The following is a 24,678-nucleotide window of genomic DNA, read 5'->3' as shown; positions in this document are numbered from 1 at the left end:
TACTGATACGCAAAGGCCTATAACCTATGTATTAAAAAGTCTTTCTACTAAATATGTTATCAGTCATTACAACCTCTGAGCTTACTCGGAGGCCACGATACTGACATCCCAGAACACTATTAATTTACCTTCTCCTATCCCGCTTTCCCATTTAGCTTTTAATGTCAAAAACTACATTTTTTCAGGCTCCGGCCTGTCTACCGCTCTTGTGATCTGAGTTAGGAGAAGGATTACCTCTTTTTAAAAAGGCAGAATCTACCATAATTATCAATTAAACACAATACAATGACACATCTATCATTAGAAGAATTTATATATGATTTTAAAATGTAATTCAGTATAGACATGCTTATACAGGAATATGCCTCATATATAGGCTTGTTGGAATACTTCGATAATACGGGTCTCTTTTATTTCAACTAGGACCAAAAGACATGTACGAATAACCAAATTTCGAATGGCGGAATTTTAATTGACTATTTTTTTAACAAAAAAGATGTGTAAATGCTTTGCATTCCTAAAATGACCACACATATTAAAAGAAATAGGCGCTTTTAAAATAAGAGGATTACGTTTACGTCGAGAATACGATCCTATCAAAAAAGGTAGGCTACGCCTGTCTCAAGTTGTAACCTCCCGGCCTTGGAGTTACATTGAATTACAATTTTACATTTTATGGTATTGGGCAGCTTTTGCTACACTGGGCAAATGACTACATTTTCGAAGATTAAGTTTAAAGCGGGTAACTCCTATTGTATTGCTGTTTTCTCAAGATAATAATTGTGTATATATATATATGAATTACCAATACCAGATCGTTTCAGTATTTGTTCGTCACTAATTAAGTTAATACATTATTGAATCAGCGCCAGGAAGCACATTATTGAAGCGAATGAAGACGGCACATTAATTGAAAAAACATTTTTTACAGATTTCAATTAGGTTTTATATGTAATAGATTCAGTGTGCAAACTGCAGAGCAAGTAGTCAGACCTGGATCACGTTCACACGGCAATTCTGTTTATATTGTATTTGTGGATTATAACCCTTGAGAATATTGCTGACCACAAAGTTAATATTCTTCTGACAAACTGGTTGTAAATCTTCTATATCCCACAATCTATATTTTGCTCCCCTGTTCAGTGTTTCCTCTTAAAGGTAAAAATTACCTGTTACATGATCACCTATGTTTCCAGACAGCCCAGCCCCCACACCGCCATCCACATCAACCAGTTCAAATATCTGACGCGTGGGAATGTTTAAAAGTCTATTTTAAGGGTTGTTCCAGATACATCGCATGAGTGCTATTTGAGTTAACTGTCACATCATGATAAGTAAGGCTGCAAAGATTTTAATACTGTCATCTGTAACACGGGACTGCGTTAAAATGGCGTGAAGCGCGAAAGCACAGGTAAGAATCGAGCAGCAGTTCCTTTCAGGATTTCTGTTAATATCAGTGAGAGCTGGAGAATGCTTGAAACAAAAATCACATTTTTAATTTAAGACAGGCATTTTGTGGTTTTGATCAGAAACGCAGAACAAATGATTAAATAACAATGCATGGGGTATAAGCTGGTTTATTGTGTTTTAAATTAGTCAGCATTTCAACATATACCTTTGTTATATTAATATATACAACAATGGGTCTATGCTTGTTTAAAAAACACAGTGGTTTATTGAATTAATTACATTGTTTACATCTCCAAATATTATTAAAGCTCCAAGTTTCTGGACGGAAGTGCACAGACTAAACAGCTGTTTAAAACATCATCAAATACTGGACGACCACAAAAATATGACAATAGAACACTAAATGACATTTTCAAATGAAATATTACTTGAACTGGATCAAGATATTTAACAGTAAAACTCCAATGATATTTATATCCAGAAAGAGCCAACTTGTACTTCATTTACACTTTAGTGCCAAAGTCGTTGTTTGGCTTTTCTACACTTCAACAATGAAACAAACATTCACCACATGAAACGACATACACAATCCCTTACCAAACAGGTCTTCTCTTCTTAAAAATGGAATGATTTTCTTCAAATATCCACTCTTCATGGCGGGAAAATTGCACATAAATATTCCGAAAAATAACGTTTGTAGTGTACATTTGAGAAAGAGTCTAAAAGGCTTTCCTTTTAAGTCCTTTTCGGGAGGAAAACTTTCACTGTTTGAGTTCCAACGCCCAGACATGCTGAGGCCACCCAGTCCTTCCCTTGGTTTTTTTGTCATTGCTACCCGCAGAGCTCTTCAAAACTTCATTCTGTGAAAGAAGAAGAAAAAAATAAGCGTAATATATGCGTTATTTAAGAACAAAAATGATTCTGTGTGCGTACTTGCAATTCGTAGCTTCCGCATTTTAATATCTAACATCTCGGTGTGTGGCCCACTTTCCCCCAAAGTTATACGTATCTGGATTTAGAATTAAACCTTTTTCGTTTGACGTGTACATTTTCCGTAATGTACATTCTAGCTTTGCCCGTGAGAGGACATAGTGTCCATTACTGTATTTCCTCGAAATGGCCAAATTCACCAACATCAATTCAGTAGTAGCAGTAACAAGGTTAATAATAACGTACGCAAATATTTGCATTGAACACACCGTAAAAAAACGACAACCGAGGAATTTCGAAAACACAGGCTAAGAATTTTGTTACTATTTATTCCTAATATAATACAATAAATAATATACAGTTAATGTCTGGGCTTATTTTTTTTTAAGTTTAATAGACTGTTACTCCAGTATTTTAATAATATGTATCTGGTTCTGCATACAACTGCCATACCAATAAAAATTTAAAAGGCATTGTGTTTGTGCCTAGATGTTGAAAACAAGACTTTCCCCGCTGGCAAAAGTGTGTTGTTGTTTTTTTTTAGTTCAGAAGAAATGGCCGTCACGCCATATACCTTCCGATAGCTGAAATATTGCTTTGTCGGGGCTGCATTTTTCCTTACCAGTTCTTTCTTCCTCTTTTCTTCCTTCACGTCGGTCTTTTTGAATTCCGCTTTGAAGGCCTCTGCCTCTCCGTTCTGGTCGTCCTTGGCCAGCAGATCCATGAGGTAGGCGATGTAGCTGGTGGCCAGCCGAAGCGTTTTGATTTTGGACAGTTTCGTGTCGGCCGGGACGTTGGGAATACACTCCCGCAGCTCGGCGAAAGCGCTGTTGATGCTCTGAGTCCTGCGCCTCTCCTTGCGGTTGGCCGTGCCCCTCCGTTTCACGGGACGGGGTCCCAGCCCAACTGCCCCGGCCCCAGGAACACCCCCGTAGTGCGAGTGGTCAAGAGCTGTCGCGCCGTTGGCATATTCGGGGCTGTACGACGGTGCCATAGTGTAGTCAGGGGGGGACATCTCTGGATGGCTAATGAGCCACCCGTGGAAATAAGGGTTCTCTTCATGGCAGCGGCTGGCAGCGGCTGCGGCAGCGAAGGAGTAGCCATCGTGATGCACCACTGGGTGGTGAGGGAATCCACCAACCAAACTCATTCTAAAGCGCACCGAGCCGATCTGTAGCGACCTCGACAAGAGAATGCGTCTCCCTTTTTTAAAAAAAAAAAATCGGTTTAACGGGACTCCGCGAAGTCTGGGTGAAGGAAGCTCGCCATAAAATTAAATGTGCAAAGTCAACGAATGGCCAATCGCGATTCTGTTTTTTTTTTTTAACCTAATGCAGCCTCATTTTACTTGTCCGTTAGCTCCGATAATCTAATGACAGCAGTGCATGTTGGTGGTCAATAAATAGATCTCCAAGCTCACCTTTCTTCTAACTGCGGGACAAGGGGAAACAAAAAAAATGACGATCTTTAGAAAACAAAAACTGCGGTCAATTACTTACACTTAGTTTTCTCCATTGTCCAGTTCCAACGTGTAAGCTTTTCTTTTGCATTATTGAGTCTCTTAAAATACTTTCCTTCTTATCGAGGGCATTCATGAGAGCTGGAAACGAATTCCTCACGAATACGGAATATCTTTTAAACCCACTTTCCGGTCGAACAGCTGCGGCATTTAAAAACAGTATTCTCCGAATCCAAAGTCACTGGTTTGCAATGCCCGGCTTCACTCTTCAGCACGGTAAGAATTTCTCAGTTTGATCTCCATGTCACAACTTCATCTTTAGAGCTGCTTGGGTTAATATATGTCGTCAAAATGTCTGCAGGCCAATCAGATCGCAGAGTAGGAGGGACTGAAAGCGGCAGTACAGGGTGTTTACGTTCCTAATTTCCAATCGCACCTTTAAGGATTGGCTGATGAAGTCCATCAATTATTATTATTATTATTAATAATAATAATAATAATAATAATAATAATAATAATAATAATAATAAAAGTGTCACTTATGTATTTATGTATATTCGCTTTCCCGTTGAACTTTTAAAACATCTTGGGATTTTAAGGCAGATAGTAAAAAAAGTAAGTTGGGCTGGGCATACAATCAAAACAATTGTATAAGTATGCATCCACTTTAAGCCAAGTGTTTAAGCATAGATATCCACACAGTCTTCACATAATACATATTTATCACACTGTTTAGATTCTCTCTCTGCACAGACTCTATATTATAAAGACTAATACTCGCAAAACGCATTCAGAATGCATTTCGCATCATCCCTGTGCTGTGCTCTAAAGTGTTTTGAACAGCCTTCAATATATTCGCGCTAAGTTTAAAGTATTACTATTATTTTTGCTGTTGATGCTCTAGTTGTTGTTTTTGTTGCTGTTGTGGCTTCTGGGGCTCACGACTCACCCATGCACCGGGCGGCGAGCGAAGGCTTGAGTTGTACAATGTATTGCTAATCATTAAACGTTAAAGAAACTCAACCCATTTCTTTGCGGGAGATCATGTGTGTTATGAAGAAAAGTAGGCCCCGTTAAGATAATTACACATAGCTTTGCAATATTTAAAGTTTGCCACGAAACGCGAATCGTTAAAAAGCGAGAAAAAATACTGCCGTCCACACAAGGTATCTGATGCTAAATATATATCAATAAATATTGTAGGTATTCTTTTATAGAACGTTTTGGGTATGGTAAAGAGCGTATAGCCAGTACAAATGAAAACAGCCCCAAATCAAGACAGCGCTTGCGAATTTGTATTACTGAACAGCGTCGATATCATCATCTGAGTTTGAGGAGCGAGAAACTGCACGTCGGTTATAAATCAATTAAATTGTACTACAGATTTAAGGTGCCTAAATGTCGCTACCTACGTGTCGACGAGTTCAGCATTACTCGAAATATGACCGAGTATTCCACTCAGTGTCTCATTATTTCTCTAGTGCATTATTATATATATAATCACGAACACGTACAGTATATACCTCTACACACATACACACTGGGGGTATCTACATGTAGCGTAAATGATTTTGATTTTATATATAATTTTCTATTTTAGGGTTCTGTGTCCATCTGTGACTACAAATTACTCTTCTGTGCAGTTTAAAACGTATAGAAATAGGGCGTCCGAGATTATACTGTGTAAGAATTGGTAGGCCTTATTTGAACTGCAAAATAAACGGCAAGCAATTGTTTTAGTTAGCTACTTGAGCACCTGCTTTTACGTATTACTGCTATTTTAGATTTTGTCGTCTATACATGAAAACATTTATGATAGATCAGTTATCCTTATTAATTTGATGGATCTAGCATCGTGCATGTCCATGGGAAAGGGACTGCTTTCCTCCAGAAAGTGCTACACGACAGTAGAACTGAAACTTTATACAGACCCTTTTATTCAGGTAAAATGCTGCATTTGTGAGGTAGACAACGATGAATTGAGCTTACTGACATATTTATCTATCTGCTACACTTTAAAGAAGGTTTTCTCATCACGTTTACCTTTGATAAAACCTGTTATGGAAAATAATATACACGGGCTTGTGGTCTAGTAGCCTAATCTTGAAGTAACATGATATCGCTAAGCGAAATTAAAACCTGGAAAATTACGTCTAACTTTTAACATTCTTGAAGAATTGCTTCATGTCTTATACAGTATTTTAAGACTAACAAAACAGTTAATTTTCTTCCAAAAGGATCGATTTTTTCATAATTTCTATTTTATACATAACTGCTTACCAACAGTCGTTTATGTGTTTACAGATATTTAATTATCTCTTTGACTTCAGAAGACATATAAGTATGCATTAGTCGAATGTGGAAGGACGCAGTTTGATATTTTTGAAATGTAGAGAAATTATTTCGAGGGATCAACTCAATGTCTTCAGATGTTATAATGATCCAAAGGAGGGCGCAGTTTTAACAAACTGGCTTCTGCGCCTTCAGATTTACACATGAAACATTGTACAGTGATTATGCGTGGGCAGAAAAAAAGCAAATAATAAATAAAATTAAATTACTGTGATAAAGATCTTTATAAATATTTTTCTATTTAAAAAAATGTTTCAATTTTTCTCCTTCCTGATGTAGTCTAAACAAAATTATTTGGAAGAAATTATTTGCAACAGTTTCTTTATCCACAAATGCACAGGAATAAAATTGACTTTATATTATTTATCTGGATAATTGTACGTATCAGATGTGCATTTTAAAATCGATATATTTGAAAAAGTAATGCGAAACCCAACCTAACTATATTGATTAATGTCAAATATGATATCTCAAATTCAGCTGCATAAAACCAGCACAGCGAAAAATTAATTATTCACGTATTTACGTACAAATGAATAGAAGCAATATACAAATATTTTTTTTCTGAAAGAATTCAGTGCCATCATTACATGGCAAAAAACAGCAATATTTCAGCAGTTAATTTAAAAATAAAAACTAGCCTTAATCAATGTACTTATACTCCTAAAAACAATAATACAATTCACGTTATTCTAATAATCCATGCTGTATCTTTAATTCGTTAATTTTTCTTATAATTAATAACAAATTATTAATATTTGTTTCAGTCAAAACAGCAGCAGCCAAATGAGAATGTTTTGATAAAAAAAATCAAAAATAGTTTTAAAACGCAACTCTAACGTATGTTTCTTTTTCATTAAGAAACCAGTTCATTGTAACATTCCGGTTAAGAACGCTTTGCATGCATATATAGAATTATAATCTGTAATAGGCCTATATATACACACACAAGTTTTGATGTTTGTGTGTTTGCCTGTTTACGTATGACAAAAAACGTGTATATTAAACGAAGAAGTATTTAAGCTAAGCATCTTTTAAAATCCTCCATTAGTAGGACGCATAATTTTTCTTCGTCTTCATTTTAAGTCATACTTTAATGAAACGTGTAACTTTTTAAATAGCCTGCATATTCTTAATAGAAATCACAAATGAAAAACTAACATTGTTTATTGCTAACCACACAGGAGAGAACATGATTTATATTTGTTTAAGTGTTGTATGTGTGCAGCAAATGTAATTCATCTGGCTGAATGGAGGTTCTTTTAGTAATTTGGATACGTGGAGTCTCCAGTTAATGACATATAATCAGCCTTTGGGTCACTTGGTCAGACTCTTGTTACAAACCCCTCCTTTCCTCTCTGATCTCCTTTCAAACTAAATTTCGTATAAATAAATAAAGTTATGCAGAGCTAAATATTTGAACACGAGAGAAGTGTTTGATAAACCTGATATAAATTCAGCAAAGGTAAATAGACAGGAAGGTCATCACTATAGCACCACGAAGTTAACCAACAGAAAGAATTCTGATCATTTGAAGCCAAATTACGAATCCAACACCCATAAAGGTAGGAGGTGGATTTAACAATAGCCCATATTCATTGTTTAAACGAACAGGTTTATGTGAGTCACTTGGGAAGCGAAGGCAGTCCAAATGCAATATGCACGAAGCACAATAACGTCTCAGATCGAAAGAAGTCTGAATATAACCTTGACAAATCATACTTTTTTTTTAACCTGTGGAACTTCGGTTTACGTTTCTGAAATATATTTAGTTTCTTGTGTTCTGCAGCTGTTGCTTCCTGACAGAGGTACAGCATGGCGCGATAGGATGCTAAACAAGTGAAAGACGAGCTATGCCAAACCGGTGTGACGTTTGTAGAAAGGCATTACTCCTCTCCTTCCTATATTTGCATGTAAAAATATTTTAATATCGACGCAAGGCCCTTATCGTAACAAAAAGGGGGTTTTAATTTTGGATTAAAACCCTATGGTACCCCTATAGCAACTTCGAGGTCCGCGCTTTTGCTTAGCGAAAACAAGTCCCCTCCTCTTTGACCATTCTGAGCGGACTCTGCCTCCAGTTCAATCGTGTTATTTTGGAATTACAAAACGTTATAACATCTAGACTTTCATTTTTTACCTAATGATAAGACACAATAATGTACTTTTATTTTTGGCGAAGCCGCAATCACCGCTGAAAGAGTCGATTTCCCTCCCCCTCTCGCGAAGACCCTCACCCTCAGACTGCCTCTTCGTCCCTCTAGGGGTCTCATTAGGGAAAACCCTAACTGCTGTTTTCAACATTTCCTCAATCAACCGACTTTAAATATAGCTGCACAAACACGTTGGCTGCAAAAGGCGCAGATCTCGTCAGGGGTGAGCTGTATGCAGTATTTCACCCTTGTTTGTTTTGTAATTTACTGTGGCGATTGCGGCTGCGGCGCAAATTGCGGGGTCCCGACGCCTTGCGGTTTTCACCTCATCGCACGTCAGTGCTGCTGCCGCCTTGAGCTGTAGAGCCGGGCAGGTCTATCAGTTCTGCGTAACGCCTAGCAGAAAGTAAGCCGTTTTGATATCCGAAGTGATATGGACCAGACTCAACGGATTTAAATTACTTTAACGAGGTTTTATACAATGCATCTGCCTTTATCAATTTGTTGTGGGGGAAGTCAGGTGTGGACCTGCTTATAGTTTATTGCTGACCCACTAAATGGTATCAAGCAGTACATGAGGATGTTTTAATGCATGGATAATTTTATGGAATGCCAGTAAAGCTAGTCAAAGTTTCACACATATGCGAAGCTGGTGTCTTTCATGTCCGCACAGAGATCTCAATGTTTGATTTGCAGCAGTAGAGCTTTAAAGGATTTCTATAAATATAAGGTTAAAAGCGTGTTTAAACTGAATTGAAGCTGAGAAATGTGACAACTGAAGCTTACGTTTGTCTATCATACAAGTTGTATATAAGGCGGAATCTTTGCTAAATCTTAAAACACCATGGATTTTATAAGAAATATGCATATTAATAAAATGTTAAAACCCCCCACTTTGTTTGAAAAGTTAAGTCCAGCAATAATGAAAATCCTTAGTAAGCAAGCCAATTAGTAATTATCTAGTGCAGTAATTTTTAACTCACGGAGAGCCACAGGCCTGTAGGTATTATAAGGAGCTCAGTCCTAAATGACCGAAGACTTGGAAACAGTTATAATTAAGACCTATTGAGTCAATAATTGATTCAATCAAGTTATTAAGAGCTCAGCTGAAATAAAAACCAGAAGATCTTGTGGCCTTTTGGAAGCAGGGGTGAGAATGGCTGGTCTGGTTGCACAGGTCAAGCACTTTTCTGAATGTGAAAAAAGCTCAGACAACTCATCTCAGTATATTTAAGTATGTTTATACTCACTGTTTTACATAACAGCGGGACAAAGGGATCCCATCATGTTTTTCCTACTTGTGTCTTTCACAGTACGCTTTGCAAGCCATTTCTACCCTTTGCAGATTCTGCTCTTGGGTTTAGCTGCTTTTTTAATTGTGTTATTACACGGATTAGCAATTTATCAAATGGTTAACCAGCTAACTTTTCAATAGCCCAGCTACCAATTCTAACCCCTGCTCCCGAAATCCTGCAGCCGGCAGAGGAATCCTACTCCGTTGGGCTCCTGAGCAAGGCCCTTAACCCCAGCTGCTCCAGGGGCGCCGTACAATGGCAGACCCTGCGCTCTGACCCCAGTCTGTGTGTCTCATGGAGAGCAAGCTGGGGTATGCGAAAAGAGAATTCCTAATACAAGAAATTGTAAAGGGTTAATAAAGTGGTATTATTATTATAATATGGAATTAATTTGTAGAAGGTCTGCTATTTGACTGCCTCCAGTTTAGGGGTTGCAGGCAGACTCTATATTTGATCTGCACACATCAGTCAGCAGTGCTTCCCAGTCATGCTCCTGGGAAGACAGTGGTGATCCTACTCTTATTTAACTGACCTCTGAATTACTTAACTGATCTCACCATTTACAAATGATACACTTTTAAAGTATTTGGAGCTCTGAAGCAGTTGTAGCCTACAACGATTGATAACTAACACAAAATCTTCCACTTATAAAGAACAAAAAACAAAATAAAAAAAAAACTCCAGTTAAACAATGCATCAGCTGCATTAGAGGTTGAATCAGGTGAACTGAGCTCAGCCCAACCAGAAAGCAAATGGACATGCAAAAATCTAGATGAGAAAGCCATGTTTCAGTGCCAATCCTCCAGCTATGAAAACTGCACTATTATTAGGCTATCTAATGGGATAACGCCATATAATTAATATAGTATACATCCAACATGGTCATGTATCTTGGGCAGCCTGATTCTCCTTGCCTATACCAGTTTGCTGACTCTTAAGCCTTTGGACATGGTTATGTATCGTCTTCTGTCACATAGAAATACCCCTTACTTCACTCAAGTATTGCTAGAGTTGGGTAAGCATTCTTTTTATGATGCATTGCAGTTTCCACAGGATCATCCTGTCTGCAGGTGCTTCTTCAATAACAGTTCTTATCATTTGCTCACACTTCCAATGCTTTTTAAATTTCCAGGAGATGGCTGGTGACACTCCTTTGCAATATCAGCTTCTAATTTTGCATCTGTATAAGGCAGTGTGGTATTGCTCAACACTCAAATGGTTTCTTCAGTTTATTAACTTGTCGAAAAATACTATCATTACTCCACAACAAGAAATGTGCAGAAAATGTGCTCATACTGGTTATAATGTGTTGGATAGATTACTGGGAACAGTTTGCAGACTGTAGCAAAAATGGGATATCACCATATAATGTGATAATTCTGTACATCTATCTTTGCAATTAAACAAATAATTTCTGATACAATCATATCACCAGCGATCAGGATGTCCATAGTCATCAGTTTTCCTCCATACAATATTGTTTAGAGCTGCCTTCCTAACGCCAATTTAACCTGCAGTCTTCATTTGGCTGATATATCCAAATTTTAATTGAGGGTTCCAGAATTGGCTGGTTTGGGGTTCTGAGTATGGTTGTTGTTGTTTTCCAATGACCCTGTATTTGAAAAGACAGTAAAAATTGGGTGGATGGATTGATTGATGGTTACTGTTTTCTCAGTGATCACACAATGTTGGCACAATCCATACTGTAATGGAGCAATATCCCTAACACTAAATAATTGTACTGATTCACAGAGACTATAATCTGACAGTGCTTTGGTGTTACAATACAATGAATTGTAAGACATAATAAAAAAAGAAAGGGTAAATGCAACTTAACCCATTGTTGTAAATATATTTCCACTCCACTGTTTCATAAAATAAAGAATGGTTTATTTGTTTGTGTCATAGATGCACATTTCTGCAATTACTCATTGTTGACTACACCTTGTAAGAAATCAAACTGATCAAAAATTAAAACACAACTAAAATAACCAGGCAGAGTAATACTCTACTCTCAGTTTCTCCTTTTTGGAGTGGAATATATCATAATCTGATGAAGCAATGGGCAGCGGATTGGCTTAAGATCTCGAATTTACCTGATGCCTGTTAATGGGATAGTATCACTTAAGATGGTGTAACAGGGATGGGACAGAAGTGTCAGGCAGATGTTTCCTTGCTTTAAGATAAAAAATAAATGTTTATAATGCATGTTTTTTTTTATCAGTGTGCTTATGGTATACATACTGTATGTATTGTTTGATATATCTTTTTGAAAATATGTATTTTTAAAGATCACCCATCCAACTAGGCTACCTGAGATAGGGCTAATATGTAGGCTTATCTGCACAGAAAAAGAAGGAAATCGTTTCAGAATTTCTAATAAACCCCCTTTGTTTATAATTGTTGTTATTTAGTCATTATTTTGACCTGAAGAAATCAGTTTTGGAGTAATAAAATAATATTTTGCTTCCACTCTTTGCTTTCTAACATTTTGCGGAAATAGTTTAAAAAAGTTTTAATGTTACTTTAATTTAGTGTTTTGTTTTCTTTGTTTAATCTCACAGCTGAAAAATTTAATTCATCTGCATTCCTACTCAGATTGTCTAAGACTAATGACTGCTCTTCTTACAGCCACTGTGAAATGAGGTCAAGGAGGAAATGAGGTAAATGGAGGTGATATCTTTTGTTTTTGACTTGTTATGGAGCAGGACTTCCGATGACTTCTGGTTAAGAGACACTCGCTCACGTTCAGTTCTTTTCACAACAAGTAATATTCGGTTTAAGTTTTATGTTTCATGTGGACAAGGCAGGTAAGTCAATGGGTATCCTCCAGGTGGCAGATCATAAGAGCCCAGATAGCATCAGGGAGTTATAAAAAGAGATAAGCCTGGTTAAATCCCATCTGGCTGAATTGGCGATAGAAATTGCCCATCAACACTGCCAGATGGAGAACACCAAGATCCTTTTACAAAATTAAGCTCTCAGAGACTTTTGTTCAAACCTTAGAATTTCTGAATTCACAGGTTTGAACAATTCAAATTATGGACATTGCCAGGATAAAGGAGTTAAATCTACTGAAAGGGACACTTTTTGTACCTATATTATGTATTTTACAGGAGTAAAAGGCAGCTGTTTGATTTGTGTAAAAATGGAACTCTCCTGTCTTGCATGGAATGCTGCTGGAGCTGTTGCAAGCACTGTGTGATCTATTTTCCCTTTAACACTAAACTCTGGGAAGTTTTCATTGCAAACTGAGTCTTTCCAAGAAGATAAACATTAGTTAACTCTTCTTAGAAAAGGCAAAGACACATCACTCTGCCTGAGGTATAGATCATTATTGCTGTTAAGATCACACAAAAACGTTTTGGAAAGTTTCTTTCTTACTGGATGTATGAACAAACAGATGATCTGATATATCATAACCATCTATGGATGTTGTGCAGCACCTCTGTGATATTTTGGATCAGGCTTCCCATCAACTAACCTTTTGTGCAGTGTTTTCTATAAACACAGAGAAGACATTGATCACCTGGAATAGAAGTTCTAGAATGCTTTGGCTCTGGACATTTCCAAATTGTTCTCCACTTTACTCAGAGAGTGACATACAGCAAAGTTCACTTTGCACTGATGAAAAAATTAATAAATGTGTTTCTCTGTCCTTTCTAGTTTAGTCACCCATGTTTTAATTATATTTGAAAATTTGGGAATTTTGGTTGTCTCTTTGATACAAATATTGATTGATCCTGATTAATCCTTATGACTTTACATCTCATGGCGATGAGAACTTTTCTTCCTCCTCATATTCCTATTCTGTCACAGCCCTAAGGTCTCACCTATTTTGTTTCACTTGTTTAACTAATTGATAGGTTGCTCTTATTGAAGATCTCCCCCCACCTTGAGCAGATGTGTGAAGAGAAAGTGATCCAGGGCCAATGACAGCAAATTGTGACTCGTTGGCCCTCTCTAGAGGCTACACTTCATGCTAGCATCGTCATTATAAAAATATACATCGTCACATCAATTTCATATAGCTCACGGACCCAATTTCACTCCCACCATAACAGCTAAAACAAATGAGACTGAATACAGCTGCTTTGATTTTGAGGGTCAACAGCCAAGGGATTGATAGACAAACTTACTGAACTCCAAGACCGTTGATGTCCTGGCGGTATCTTATAATATTGTTGTCTAGGATCTTTATTGGAGGGTCTGGGAGAATTGGTGGAATCTGGAGGCATCAGCCCCATGGGGACCTGTATAAGCCAATTAGGCTCCCACATCTCTTATTTTCTGCCGCCTATCTGCTTTTGAATAAGCCCAATTGTTGAAAACCCACTAGGTTGGGCAGAAAGTCATTTGTTATCCTGGTTGGCCCTTAGTATTTCATAAGCTCTCATCTATTTGGAATAGTTTCTTTTTCTTTCTGGTTCTCAGCCATGTTTTTACCCATCCTGGTCTACAAAAAATTCTCTCACCTGGTGACATCATTGAATACAGAGTTGTGCACAAGTTTCAGGATCTGAGAGAAACTTGCACTCAGGGTTTCCCTGTGTTATATATTTCATTCTTGTAACCCTTTGTATGTTTGGGGTGCCATGGAACAGTCATTTACGTGCTCAACCAGTGACTGATTTAACTTACCACATCCATCATTATAAGAAGACTAGTCTCATCTTTATACGACTTTATGTATTTGCATATGTTGTACATTTTTCCTGAACTTTGTATGTTCCAAGAATGTGCTAAAATGTGTTATAAACCCCTGTGAATGAGAAGGAAGATGTTATGCTCTACTTTAGCCTAGGATCTTATTTGGCAATTTAGTGCAGTATTGCCCAGCATTCATGTTCTTTCTTAGCATTTTGTCTTAGTTGAATACTGACGCAGCATTTAAAGTAGGACTGCATCATATTTCATGTCAGCTTGGCTGGTTTAGGCATGGAGGAGTAATCATGATGTGGGGAGTTTACCTTCTACAATGTTTAGAGTGATAAGAGATTACTTTTCATCGCTTTCCAGTGTGTCTTCATGAAAGGTTTCCTTTTGTTTAGACAACGACTTTCAATTAAGGATGTGTTCCTTAACTCTGATGTATTGCTATAAAACATGGCATTGAATGTGGTAAGTGGTGCTTTGAGACTGACATGAACTCGCATGTTTTAACAATCGTGCTCGAGTTGTTGTATACAGAATTTGATCATAGTCTGTTCTTTGGTTGGTTATGTTCTAAATGAAGTATACCATGGGTCAACTTTGTGGAATGATCTGATCGAATCTCAGAGAGCAATGCTGGGCCTGGTCAGTACTATGTTGTGAGGCCTCTAAAGAAAACTAGATCACTCCCGTAGATGATGATGCTGGACCAGCTCGTCCTTCCTGCCTGAACTTCCAAATCGATTCCCCGACAGGGGACTGCGGATATTTGTACTGGAGCATGTGATGCCCATTGTTTGGGATGACCAACCAAGATCACGACTAGGAAGGGAGAACTGACTAAATTTCGCTCTCAGCTTGCGCAATTTGGCCTTCTTAATGTTTACCCTTAACACAATCGCTGAAGCAATTTCTCCCTCTTCACCGTGTTCTGCTTTGCATTGGGCCAGAAGTGACACATGATATCTGTACTTCACTGGTAGTTGACCAGGGATCCTCCGGTATTTGAAGTGCATTGAAGTGATGAATAAATGTAAAGAAATACTACAGCAACATGCTTTTCCTTATACATAGGCCTTCCTTCCTTCCCTTTACTAACCATGCTGAGTCTTGGTTGGCTTCTAAGATATGACAAGGTCACTTAAGGAGGGGGTGGCTCTGCTGTTGTTACAGCCTATGTTGCCTTACTTTAATGTATTTACATGACCTCTGTCTTTGTCTTTTAAAGAGCAATCTCCTCTTCTTCACCTTCTTCTTCCAGATCCTCCTCTGCCTGGCCCTTTCCAATATCCTCTGAATCTCCCCAGCCCTTCCTCCTCTTCCATGGACCTGGGTAACAACCTGATTCCCTCCTCTCTCTTCGGTTCTCCACACAGCTTTTCCTGACATGCACTGGCTCTTTCTTTTCATGCAATATGTGCGGGTCCCACCATTTCCTGCTCAGCTTCTTGTTCAGGCTGGTTTGTGTCTTGACTGTCTCTCTGCTCCTCCTTTGCTGAATAAATTGATTGTGCCTCCTTTTATCAAGCAATATCCTGTTATGAGGGCAACAGCAACATCAACATCAATAGGCAGAATCTCATCTGCTGTTCTTGGCTTATTGTTTTGTGTGTGTCAAACTCCTCATTAAATACTGTGTAATTCATGAGTTTGTTTATTTTTTCCCCCCAATAATTTGTTTGCCATTTTGGTTTTAGTATCATTGTTTTGTAAATGGAACCTGGAGTGTAGATAAGTGCTCGCACTTTTTTCCTTGATATTTTTAGTCTCTGCATTTGGTCTGTTTGATTTTCTCAGGCTCAGTCTCATATTGTACCAGGAGAAGAAGGCAATGCTCCAGCTGGGAGCTTACTAGTTTTACCCTTTAAGTATATTTAACAAAAACATCATTTTATTTTGTTGACAGTTTGTGGTTTTGAATACATTTGAACAATTCCATTATGTCTAAAACAATTCTTCTGTGTGGAGATAAATCTCCAACCGCTACAAGTTAGACAGAAAACCTAACCTAATGGAACACATATATATATATATTCTTGTACTTTTGAAGAATGACCATTCATCCTGAAAAAATGTGGTATCGTTTTACTCAGTCCATTTTGTTATTTTAGCATTTAAGATGAAAAATGATGACATGAATCATTTACATTTCTGAGCATTTTCCACTGATAACAGGGATCAGTTGCTTATTCTGTATTTTATTGATACCTATTTTCATGGTGCTAAATGAAATACACTCACTTTATGTTCAGATTTAATGTGTTGCACTTATATACATATCTCCATTTTTCATCACTCAGTTGTGTATTGCTTTCTAAAACTGGAGAAGAAATGCTGCATCACTGAGAAAAGAAATTCAATGGTTAGGCTTTAGATATTTCAATATACCTCCCTTGAGGAGTTACATTACATCGACACATTAACATTGATTTACGCATTGGTAAACAGCAAATTGAAAGAGGCAAAGTCAAGGTTCAGGTTACAAGCTCTTCCAATAACACCTGTCCAGCAGAAAAAGGGTGATTGATCACAAGTATTGTTTAAAGGTGAGTGCTGCTAACATGAATCACTTCAAGTAATACAGTACCCAATTTCTGAAGAACCACTTAACTCTAAACAACTGTATATTGAGAAATGACTTTGTTGAAACCTATCCACATACCTTACATCTGTGTCTCAATCTGTGACTGAAATTACTGTCCTAGTTTATCAGGGTGTCAGGCCCCGAAGTTTATTATAAGAATTTCCAATACATTCAGTCGGGTCCATCTGGCAGCATTTATATTATTCAAACAAAAGCCAGCAAGCGTAAGCATGGAACGTATTACATAAGTTCCAGCTCAACTAAATGTTCAATGTGTTGGTCCTCACTAATGAGTTATTGTTTTCCTTTTCTGAGGGGTGTGGGGCCCTGTTTGGGTTCTTACCATCCAGTCTAGTATCTGACATCATATTGAAACAATATTACTCTTTTTGGTACGCTTACCACGACTACCCTTATAATGATAGTAATAATCAGCACTTCAAATGGAACAGTACAAAACTTTTAATTTCCAGAGACCTGCATATTGACACTTCTTCTAAATTGATGTTTTATAGTTTGTAAACGCATAGTTCTTATATTTTGAAATCACAAGATTCTGAAATCCATAGATTGAGGACTCTGCTTTCTGACAAGTAGAGGAAACAATGGGTTCTTTATGAAGTTCTTTATGAAGTGAGCCTCCCAGGGGTGGAAGAGTTTAATCTGCTCATTTCCAAATGTACTGTATGTAGGCAACCACTGGGAAGAAATACCTAGAGCAGTTGTTCCCAACCCTGGTCCTGGAGAAACACCTTATCTTCTGGTTTTTGTTTCAGATGTGTCACCCACTATTTTATTTTAAGTTTCTGTTTGCAGCATAGTGTATTTATACACTTGCTTACAGCTAATAAAAGGTCAGTTTGGATTTGTAATTGGAATTAACCATGTACCAATGTATGAGGTTAAGGTCTGCCCACATTCAAGGTTGCTGCCTGAAATATAATAATAATTGCTTAAACTTATATAGCACTTTTCTGGACACTCCACTCAAAGCGCTTTATAGATAATGGGGACTCCCCTCCACCACTATCACCAATGTGCAGCATCCTTCTGGATAATGTGACGGCAGAGTAATGAAGCCAATTCATAGATGGGGATTATTAGGAGGCCATGATTGGTAAGGGCCAATGGGAAATCTGGCCAGGACGCCAGGGTTACACCCCTACTCTTTTCGAGAAACCCCCTGGGATTTTTAATGACCAGAGTCAGGACCTAGGTTTTATGTCTCATCCGAAGGACGGCACCTGTTTACAGTATAGTGTCTCCGTCACTATACTGGGGCATTAGGACCCACATGGACTGCAGGGTGAGCGCCCCCTGCTGGCCCCACTAACACTTCTTTCAGCAGCAACCTTAGTTTTTCCCAGGAGGTCTCTTATCCAGGTACTGACCAGGATCACACCTGCTTAGCTTCAGTGGGTTGCCAGTTGTGAGTTGCAGAGTGATATGGCTGCTGGCCATATATAATATAATAACTGGATCTCTATGAACACTGTCATTCCCCACCTGTATCTGCCCATCATGAATTGATTAACTAGTAATAGCCATTTAGTCAGAAATAATGGCAGACAAATTGAGGAGAGGCTGCATACAGTTATGTGTGCTGAAGTTGTTGCTGTATGTTGAACTTTCAAACAACTCTTGAAAGACTAACTTGAAACTCTTGAAAGAGAAAGAGCTGACAGTTTTCCTCCAGAGCCAGGGTTAGGAACCCCTGACCTATAGTGGATTCACAATTACCTAAACCCTACAGTTCTGCTTGTGAACCTCCTCAGGTTGTGTATTCAGCTGAGCATGAAATTGAAGCTAAATGGATATGTATACTGTATACTGTGTTAAATAGCTTTTTTTAATAAATTAGAAACGAATTACAAAAAATGCAAAATGACCAAATCAGACAGGAGCTTGAGGCAACCCGGAATGGATACAAAAATCTGGTTCTTTCAATTTTCCCACATAATATACATCTTGTCTTCTTTTTGTACAAAAAATTAAATTTAAACTTTGTCAATGCCTTGGAGGATTTCAAACATTTGTATTACGTATCCTCATAGTGTTCTCTTTTCCAAACTAAAATGGTTTGGATTTTCAGTCCATTAGCGAAGGACATTCCCTTTAAGCCTCAGAATGCACCAGCTTGCTCTTCACTGGAGGGATTCCAGAGCAGCAAGGTGACCAAAAAAGATGAGATGAGGATTTGCTAGGGTATTATGCAATTTTAACATAATGTAACGCAACGGGGGCTCAGGCGGGCGCCCTTGCCGCATCTGGTCGGCCCCATCCCGACTGGAGGCTCGAACCCGGGACTTCCGCGTCTCTCTGCAGCGACCTAGCCCCGTGAGCTAAAGAGAGATCTCTCCACAGCCCAGTAGCTGTGGTCCTGCTATCACAGGGAAGGGCGGTGACGTCACCCGCTCTGGTACGCCGGCTCTTACACACAGTGCTTGTCGGCCGTAAGCGTTACACTCTCCCCCGCTTAAATCGCCGTCCCCGGCGAAGGGCTATCCCATCCCACTTCTGACACCAATGTAACGCAACGGGGGCTCAGGCGGGCGCCCTTGCCGCATCTGGTCGGCCCCATCCCGCTCTGGTACGCCGGCTCTTACACACAGTGCTTGTCGGCCGTAAGCGTTACAATAATATCGTGTGACTGAATTCTACTTTTGATGATATATCTTATGTTTTGTTTGCATTTTATATTGCCTTCCTACGTTGTGTAGAAGATATAAATGGTGTGTCAATTTATAAACCCAAGACTTTTTCATAAGTAGCTTTCTTCTAGGTCAACATTTCCCATTTTATATTTATAGTTTTCTTTTTACTTCTTGCATGCTAAACCCTGATCTTGTCTGCATTAAACATCATCTGGCAGGAGTTAGGTCATTCTCCAATGTTATCCAAATCTTTTGGAATTTCATTTCCTTTTTGACTGTGTTTGCTATTCCCTTTTGTTTTGGTATCATCTGCAAGCTAGTTAACTAACCAGAATCCAGATCGTTGACATAAATGAGGAAAAACAGGTCAAAATTATGTTCACATTTATTTATCTAGCTGATGCTTTTATCTAAAGTCATCTACTGTATGATTGCATTCAGTCAAGCTTCTAAGGATGCATGTAACAGTAGCATAAAACAACAGCAAAGCCACAGAAATCAGAAAACAATGCACTATGTAGTAGCATGTTGCACAGCGCCAAGGAATCTCTGTGCTGCCTGACAGGCAGGAAGTAGTAACGTAATCATCTACAGAAATGTAGGTTAACAATGTTCAGATTAAATTGTGGGATTTCAAATCCCACAAATCAAAACATTGCATTGCATGCACATAGTTTTCACCTTTTAAAATGAAGATGACATGGCACCTTTAGGAATGCTTAAACGATAAACCCTAATACAACTCAAAACTTTGCAATCCCAATCCATCCATTCTTAGCCATTATGTGTAAATTTGTGGCCAGACTGATTTATCAGGGTATAAATACAACAAATATGCAGATTTAACCTATCAGATTTTTTACAGCCTGTTATTTCTCCAACAATATAATCCCTACAAAAACCACAATGGAAATTTATAGTACCTTGATAGATTTATTTTCTCTCTGCAGCTAGTGTGTATATTGCCATCAAGTTGTTATGTGAGGGTGTTAGAAAGATTTAATGAAAGTATAACAAGCAATAAATCTGATGCCCTCTGTAGTGATGTAGGGATCTGATGCCCTCTTGCCTCTAACATTGTTATTGTTTTTAAATAAAAAGAAAACTATTTGTGTTAGAAGACTGAAATAAAATGAACAATTAAATAACATGTGAATGTTTGGATAATTAAATGAAACAAACCAAACATTCGTTTTAGCAAAGTAGCATTATGACACTGCAGAAATCTTATGAAAACATAGTTGGACAGTACTGAAAACAAATGCTAAGTTGAAAATCTTTTTTACCAGTCGATTATTTTCTTTTGCATGACCTTTAATTGAATAAATGGAGAATATTTTATTTCTTTCCAGGTAATTGAATGTATAGTATGTCTCTCTTTTATCAGTTTGTAATCATGTTTTCCTGATTTGTTACAGTAGTTTACTTTTATCAATTCTCTTGAGGAGACACTGCTTTATCATGCTGTTCCTACATGATGTTCAAATAGTTTGCTTTTTCTCACAAAGAAAGACATAAAAGTGCAACATCACATCTAAAATTCAAATGCTATTTAAATTGTATATCTTTCATATTTGTATTTAATTTGCCATGGGTGATGCAGTGATGTAATTTGAATATGACAACATATACCATTTTAATTTTCCAAATTAATGTAAAGTGGTGCTGCAAATTGTTAACATATATTGAGCTATGTTATGCCTTATGTTAAACACATGATAAGCCAATTTGACCTCAGGTACTAGCTTTAAAGAAAGCTTTTCTTCACTTACAAATTCATGTAAAACAGTATGATCTTTCATAGCAATTTTAATTATTATGTCGTGATTCATCATTGGGGCACAAAGATAAAAAAACATTAACTTTTAACTGTTTTATGATTACTGTGCCATAAAGTCCTAGAATTTCAATGACAATACATTCTTCACCACTATTCAACATGAGTTTGCAATTCCAAAACTACAATCTACTATCATAACCATAACTAGCAAGCTCTCCAACCTTCTTGCTTTGTACAGTGTGTAAGAGTGCTTGTGATCTGCAAGTAAACCTGTGAGAAACTAGGGTGGTGCCTACCGGGGTTGGAGTTTGTTAGTTACAATCAGTTTGTGAAGTGGTTAGTGGTTCGTGGTGTGTTCTGCCAGCCAGCAATTCATTGCAGCTGTCCCCAAAACAAAATGGCAGCCAGAAAGCTACTGTGGTTCATGTAGGCATGTTCATGTTAATTGTATTGCTGCTACTGTGTGTTGCCTAACAGGTTACCTGTCAGGTCTGGAGCTGCTTAGCCAAACAGTCCATGAACAGGAGCAGTCAGAAGCTTTCAACCAAGGAGTTGGTGATCTGACATGACCAGGAAAACCGTCTCCAGAACTTGCGAGGTGCACATCATGTTCATGAGACGGGTTGTTCATGAAATCTGCCTAGTTTCAATGTACCAGCTCCTAAGACAGGCAGCATGGTGTGTAGGAACACAATAATGGTGGCTGTGTGGACATCTTGATTCACACAGGAACATGAAGCACATCATATGTTGATTGCATGCTTTTACATACAGTACAGATGAACAAGTAAAAGGCTTATTCCATGCTGAAAAGAGAAGAAAGAAAACGCAACATTTTTGCCAAACGTTGTTTTCTTTCTTCTCTTTTCAGCATGGAATAAACCTATTATTTGTTCCTTTGCAGCCTACGCATGCTGACGTAGCTAACCCACCTGAACGAATACAGTACAGATGTCAATTCTATGCAATTAAAATGATTAATACATTTGAAGTTGGCAAATTTATTTTAAACTGTAAGAGTTAGTGACTAGAATTATACTGTACCTATAACATTTGGCCAAACAACCTTTAAGTTGGAGCAGTTTGCGTAAGTTTTGGGACTCATTGCAGGCGTAAAATCATTCCAATGTTCATGTGAAAATTAAGAAAGCTTTGGTTCTCGATGAAATATACTCATTTTCTCTTGGTTCATAGGAAGACTCTGAAATATTGAACAGGTTTTCAAATACAGTGGTTAAGATGTCATATTGGCTGATGAAGGATCCTAACATCTGACATACATATTGTGGTTTATCTGTCCCATTATATTTACCTGGTATGAATTTGCTTGGCTTCCAGGATTCTACAATGAGTGGTTTAAAAGATAGGATAAAACAATCCTTACAAACAATAAAGGCTACTACTTGAAGACCTAAAAAATCAGATATACAATATTCACATGTTACTGAGCAATATTTTGAGAAGAAGACAATTTTGTTCCTATCACTCAGCAGAGTATAATCCCTTATCTCTAAATTCATTTCTACAAGCATCAAACTTTGTTTTCATGATGATAAGATACTCATAATTTAAAGGGTAGGCAGGCTTATGATTTATACTTTCCTATTTTCAAGGAATGTAAACTATATGTCTTTTTCTGATAAATAGTAGGGGCACCAAGAATTCCAATAAATGCTTATAAAAAGACAGAATACTGAAGACATTTGATGTTATGAATGAAAGACTGTCCTGACAAAATGAAATTATAAAGAAAATGTTTGTGTTATTTTGTGGTAATGCTGTTTTTTAGTACATGTGTATTTAGGGTTTATTGAGTGAGAACTAATTGTGAGAACTCTCTGGAAAATATGGAATTTGCTCTTGGCAGATGAGTTGAAGTTTTCAATGAATCTGGGTTCTTGTATCATACTCATAAACTATCTGAGGCATCTAAATTATAATGATATATATGTATTTCCTTTTTACAATATACACATTTTATATTTTGACAACAATAATTTAAATTCTAGGTTGTTGGAATCCCTAGTTTATAGTTTATGCCTTAGACGCTCACACATGCCATTAAGTTTGGAACCCTTAAAACAACTTATTTTCTGCAATATCAGCTTTCAAAGGAACAACATTTATAATAGATTTTTCTTATCCAAAATCATTATTCATTACATAACACAACTCCTGGCAAACCTTTTAAGACATAAAAATTAATCTTATTTATTTCTTTCAAACCTCATCTATTTATCATTTTAAGCACAGATGTTGCTATGAATTATGTGAATGTGAATATCAGTCAGAGACTAATTGCTCCTAGTTTGATTTGTCACTAATTTGTCAAAGTTTGATTGTGTGTGAACAGTGAGTAAACTAAAGGGATAAAACAAGTTTGGAGCTGAAGGGCGAAACAGTTTTTGAAGAAGAGCACTTGGCACCATGGGACGCTTTTCAGCAAACAGTTGCTGTCATCAATTTTAGAGCGAAAAAAGCCCAGAAAACAGAATGGCATTGGCTAACAGACTCTTCAAGAAAGCTGTTCTGAACAGGAATAAAGAGATGATGACAAGGAGAAAAGGGATCTAGCCCTACTTATTACTTTTCCTTTCTTCTATTAGCTTTCTAAAAGAACAGATGTATAGGCAAGTTTGGAGTTCATTGGCAGCAGTCACACATGATAGAATTGTTGGTGTTGCTCCACCGATGTTCTGGTTTATGCGAATGAGAATTAATTGATGAAACTTTAAGATGGGGTGGGAGAACAAAACTGAATAAGTAGATCTGATACTGAGAAATTTCACAGGATGCATAGAATTCTAAGTACTGTAGATACTGGAACCTCCGAATGAAAACATATTGCTGGACAAGATGAACCTGAAATTCAAGGACGTGCAGGTGACTTACAGGTTGACCAGAAGTGACAACAAGTTCCAGTGTGGTGTATTGGTCACCGTTTCCTCACCCAGCGTATGAAAGGAAGACACCCTTGGACTAGGGCTGCTATGTCTCCAGGAGGGGGTGGGGGGGTGGAGGGGAACTGTGTGGTTGCCGAGGTAATGAGGGGACTCTGAAGAAACTCAGCGAAGTGTGTGTGCTCGGGCCAGAACTGTTCGGCAGCTAAAGAGACTGTTCTGCTGATGAACCCTAATAATGTGAATGTGAATGTCCCACTAGTCGAAAATATGTGTTTGGCTTGGAGAACATGAGATAACTACCAATCCCTTTGCACTCTTTCTCATTGATAATTAATGGACCCTAAGGAACATGCAGTTAAATCCCATGCTCACAACTGAAGGTTATCCCCTGAGAAAAATGTGAAGAATTGGGCTGCAGACATTCCAAAATCTCATGGAATACTTTGCTCCTGTAACTGCTGTTCCTGCTTCTTGACGACACCCAAAACATTGGGTGCTGGAAATT

At 37.8% G+C, this 24,678-nt stretch overlaps 1 protein-coding gene and 1 long non-coding RNA gene across 2 annotated transcripts; one reads left to right on the top strand and one right to left on the bottom strand.

Moving 5' to 3' along the window:
* The first annotated feature begins 1,194 nt into the window (after positions 1-1,194).
* On the top strand, positions 1,195-15,897 carry LOC148677554 (uncharacterized). Its single transcript, XR_015941246.1, has 4 exons — positions 1,195-1,411; positions 12,231-12,262; positions 14,651-14,720; positions 15,514-15,897. It is a non-coding gene; the product is annotated as an uncharacterized LOC148677554 (long non-coding RNA).
* Positions 1,562-4,129, bottom strand: hand2 (heart and neural crest derivatives expressed 2). Its single transcript, XM_088645295.1, has 2 exons — positions 2,963-4,129; positions 1,562-2,270 (listed from the first exon to the last, which is right to left on the bottom strand). The coding sequence occupies exons 1-2, from the start codon at positions 3,488-3,490 to the stop codon at positions 2,172-2,174; spliced, it is 627 nt and encodes a 208-aa protein (XP_088501421.1). The 5' UTR covers positions 3,491-4,129; the 3' UTR covers positions 1,562-2,171.
* Positions 15,898-24,678: the final 8,781 nt, after the last annotated feature.

This window comes from Lepisosteus platostomus, chromosome 1 (genome assembly GCF_059453375.1).
Source record: "Lepisosteus platostomus isolate fLepPlt1 chromosome 1, fLepPlt1.hap1, whole genome shotgun sequence".
Lineage (NCBI taxonomy): Eukaryota > Metazoa > Chordata > Actinopteri > Semionotiformes > Lepisosteidae > Lepisosteus > Lepisosteus platostomus.
The sequence above is the reverse complement of the archived record's forward strand: the minus strand, read 5'-3'. Positions and strand labels throughout refer to the sequence as shown.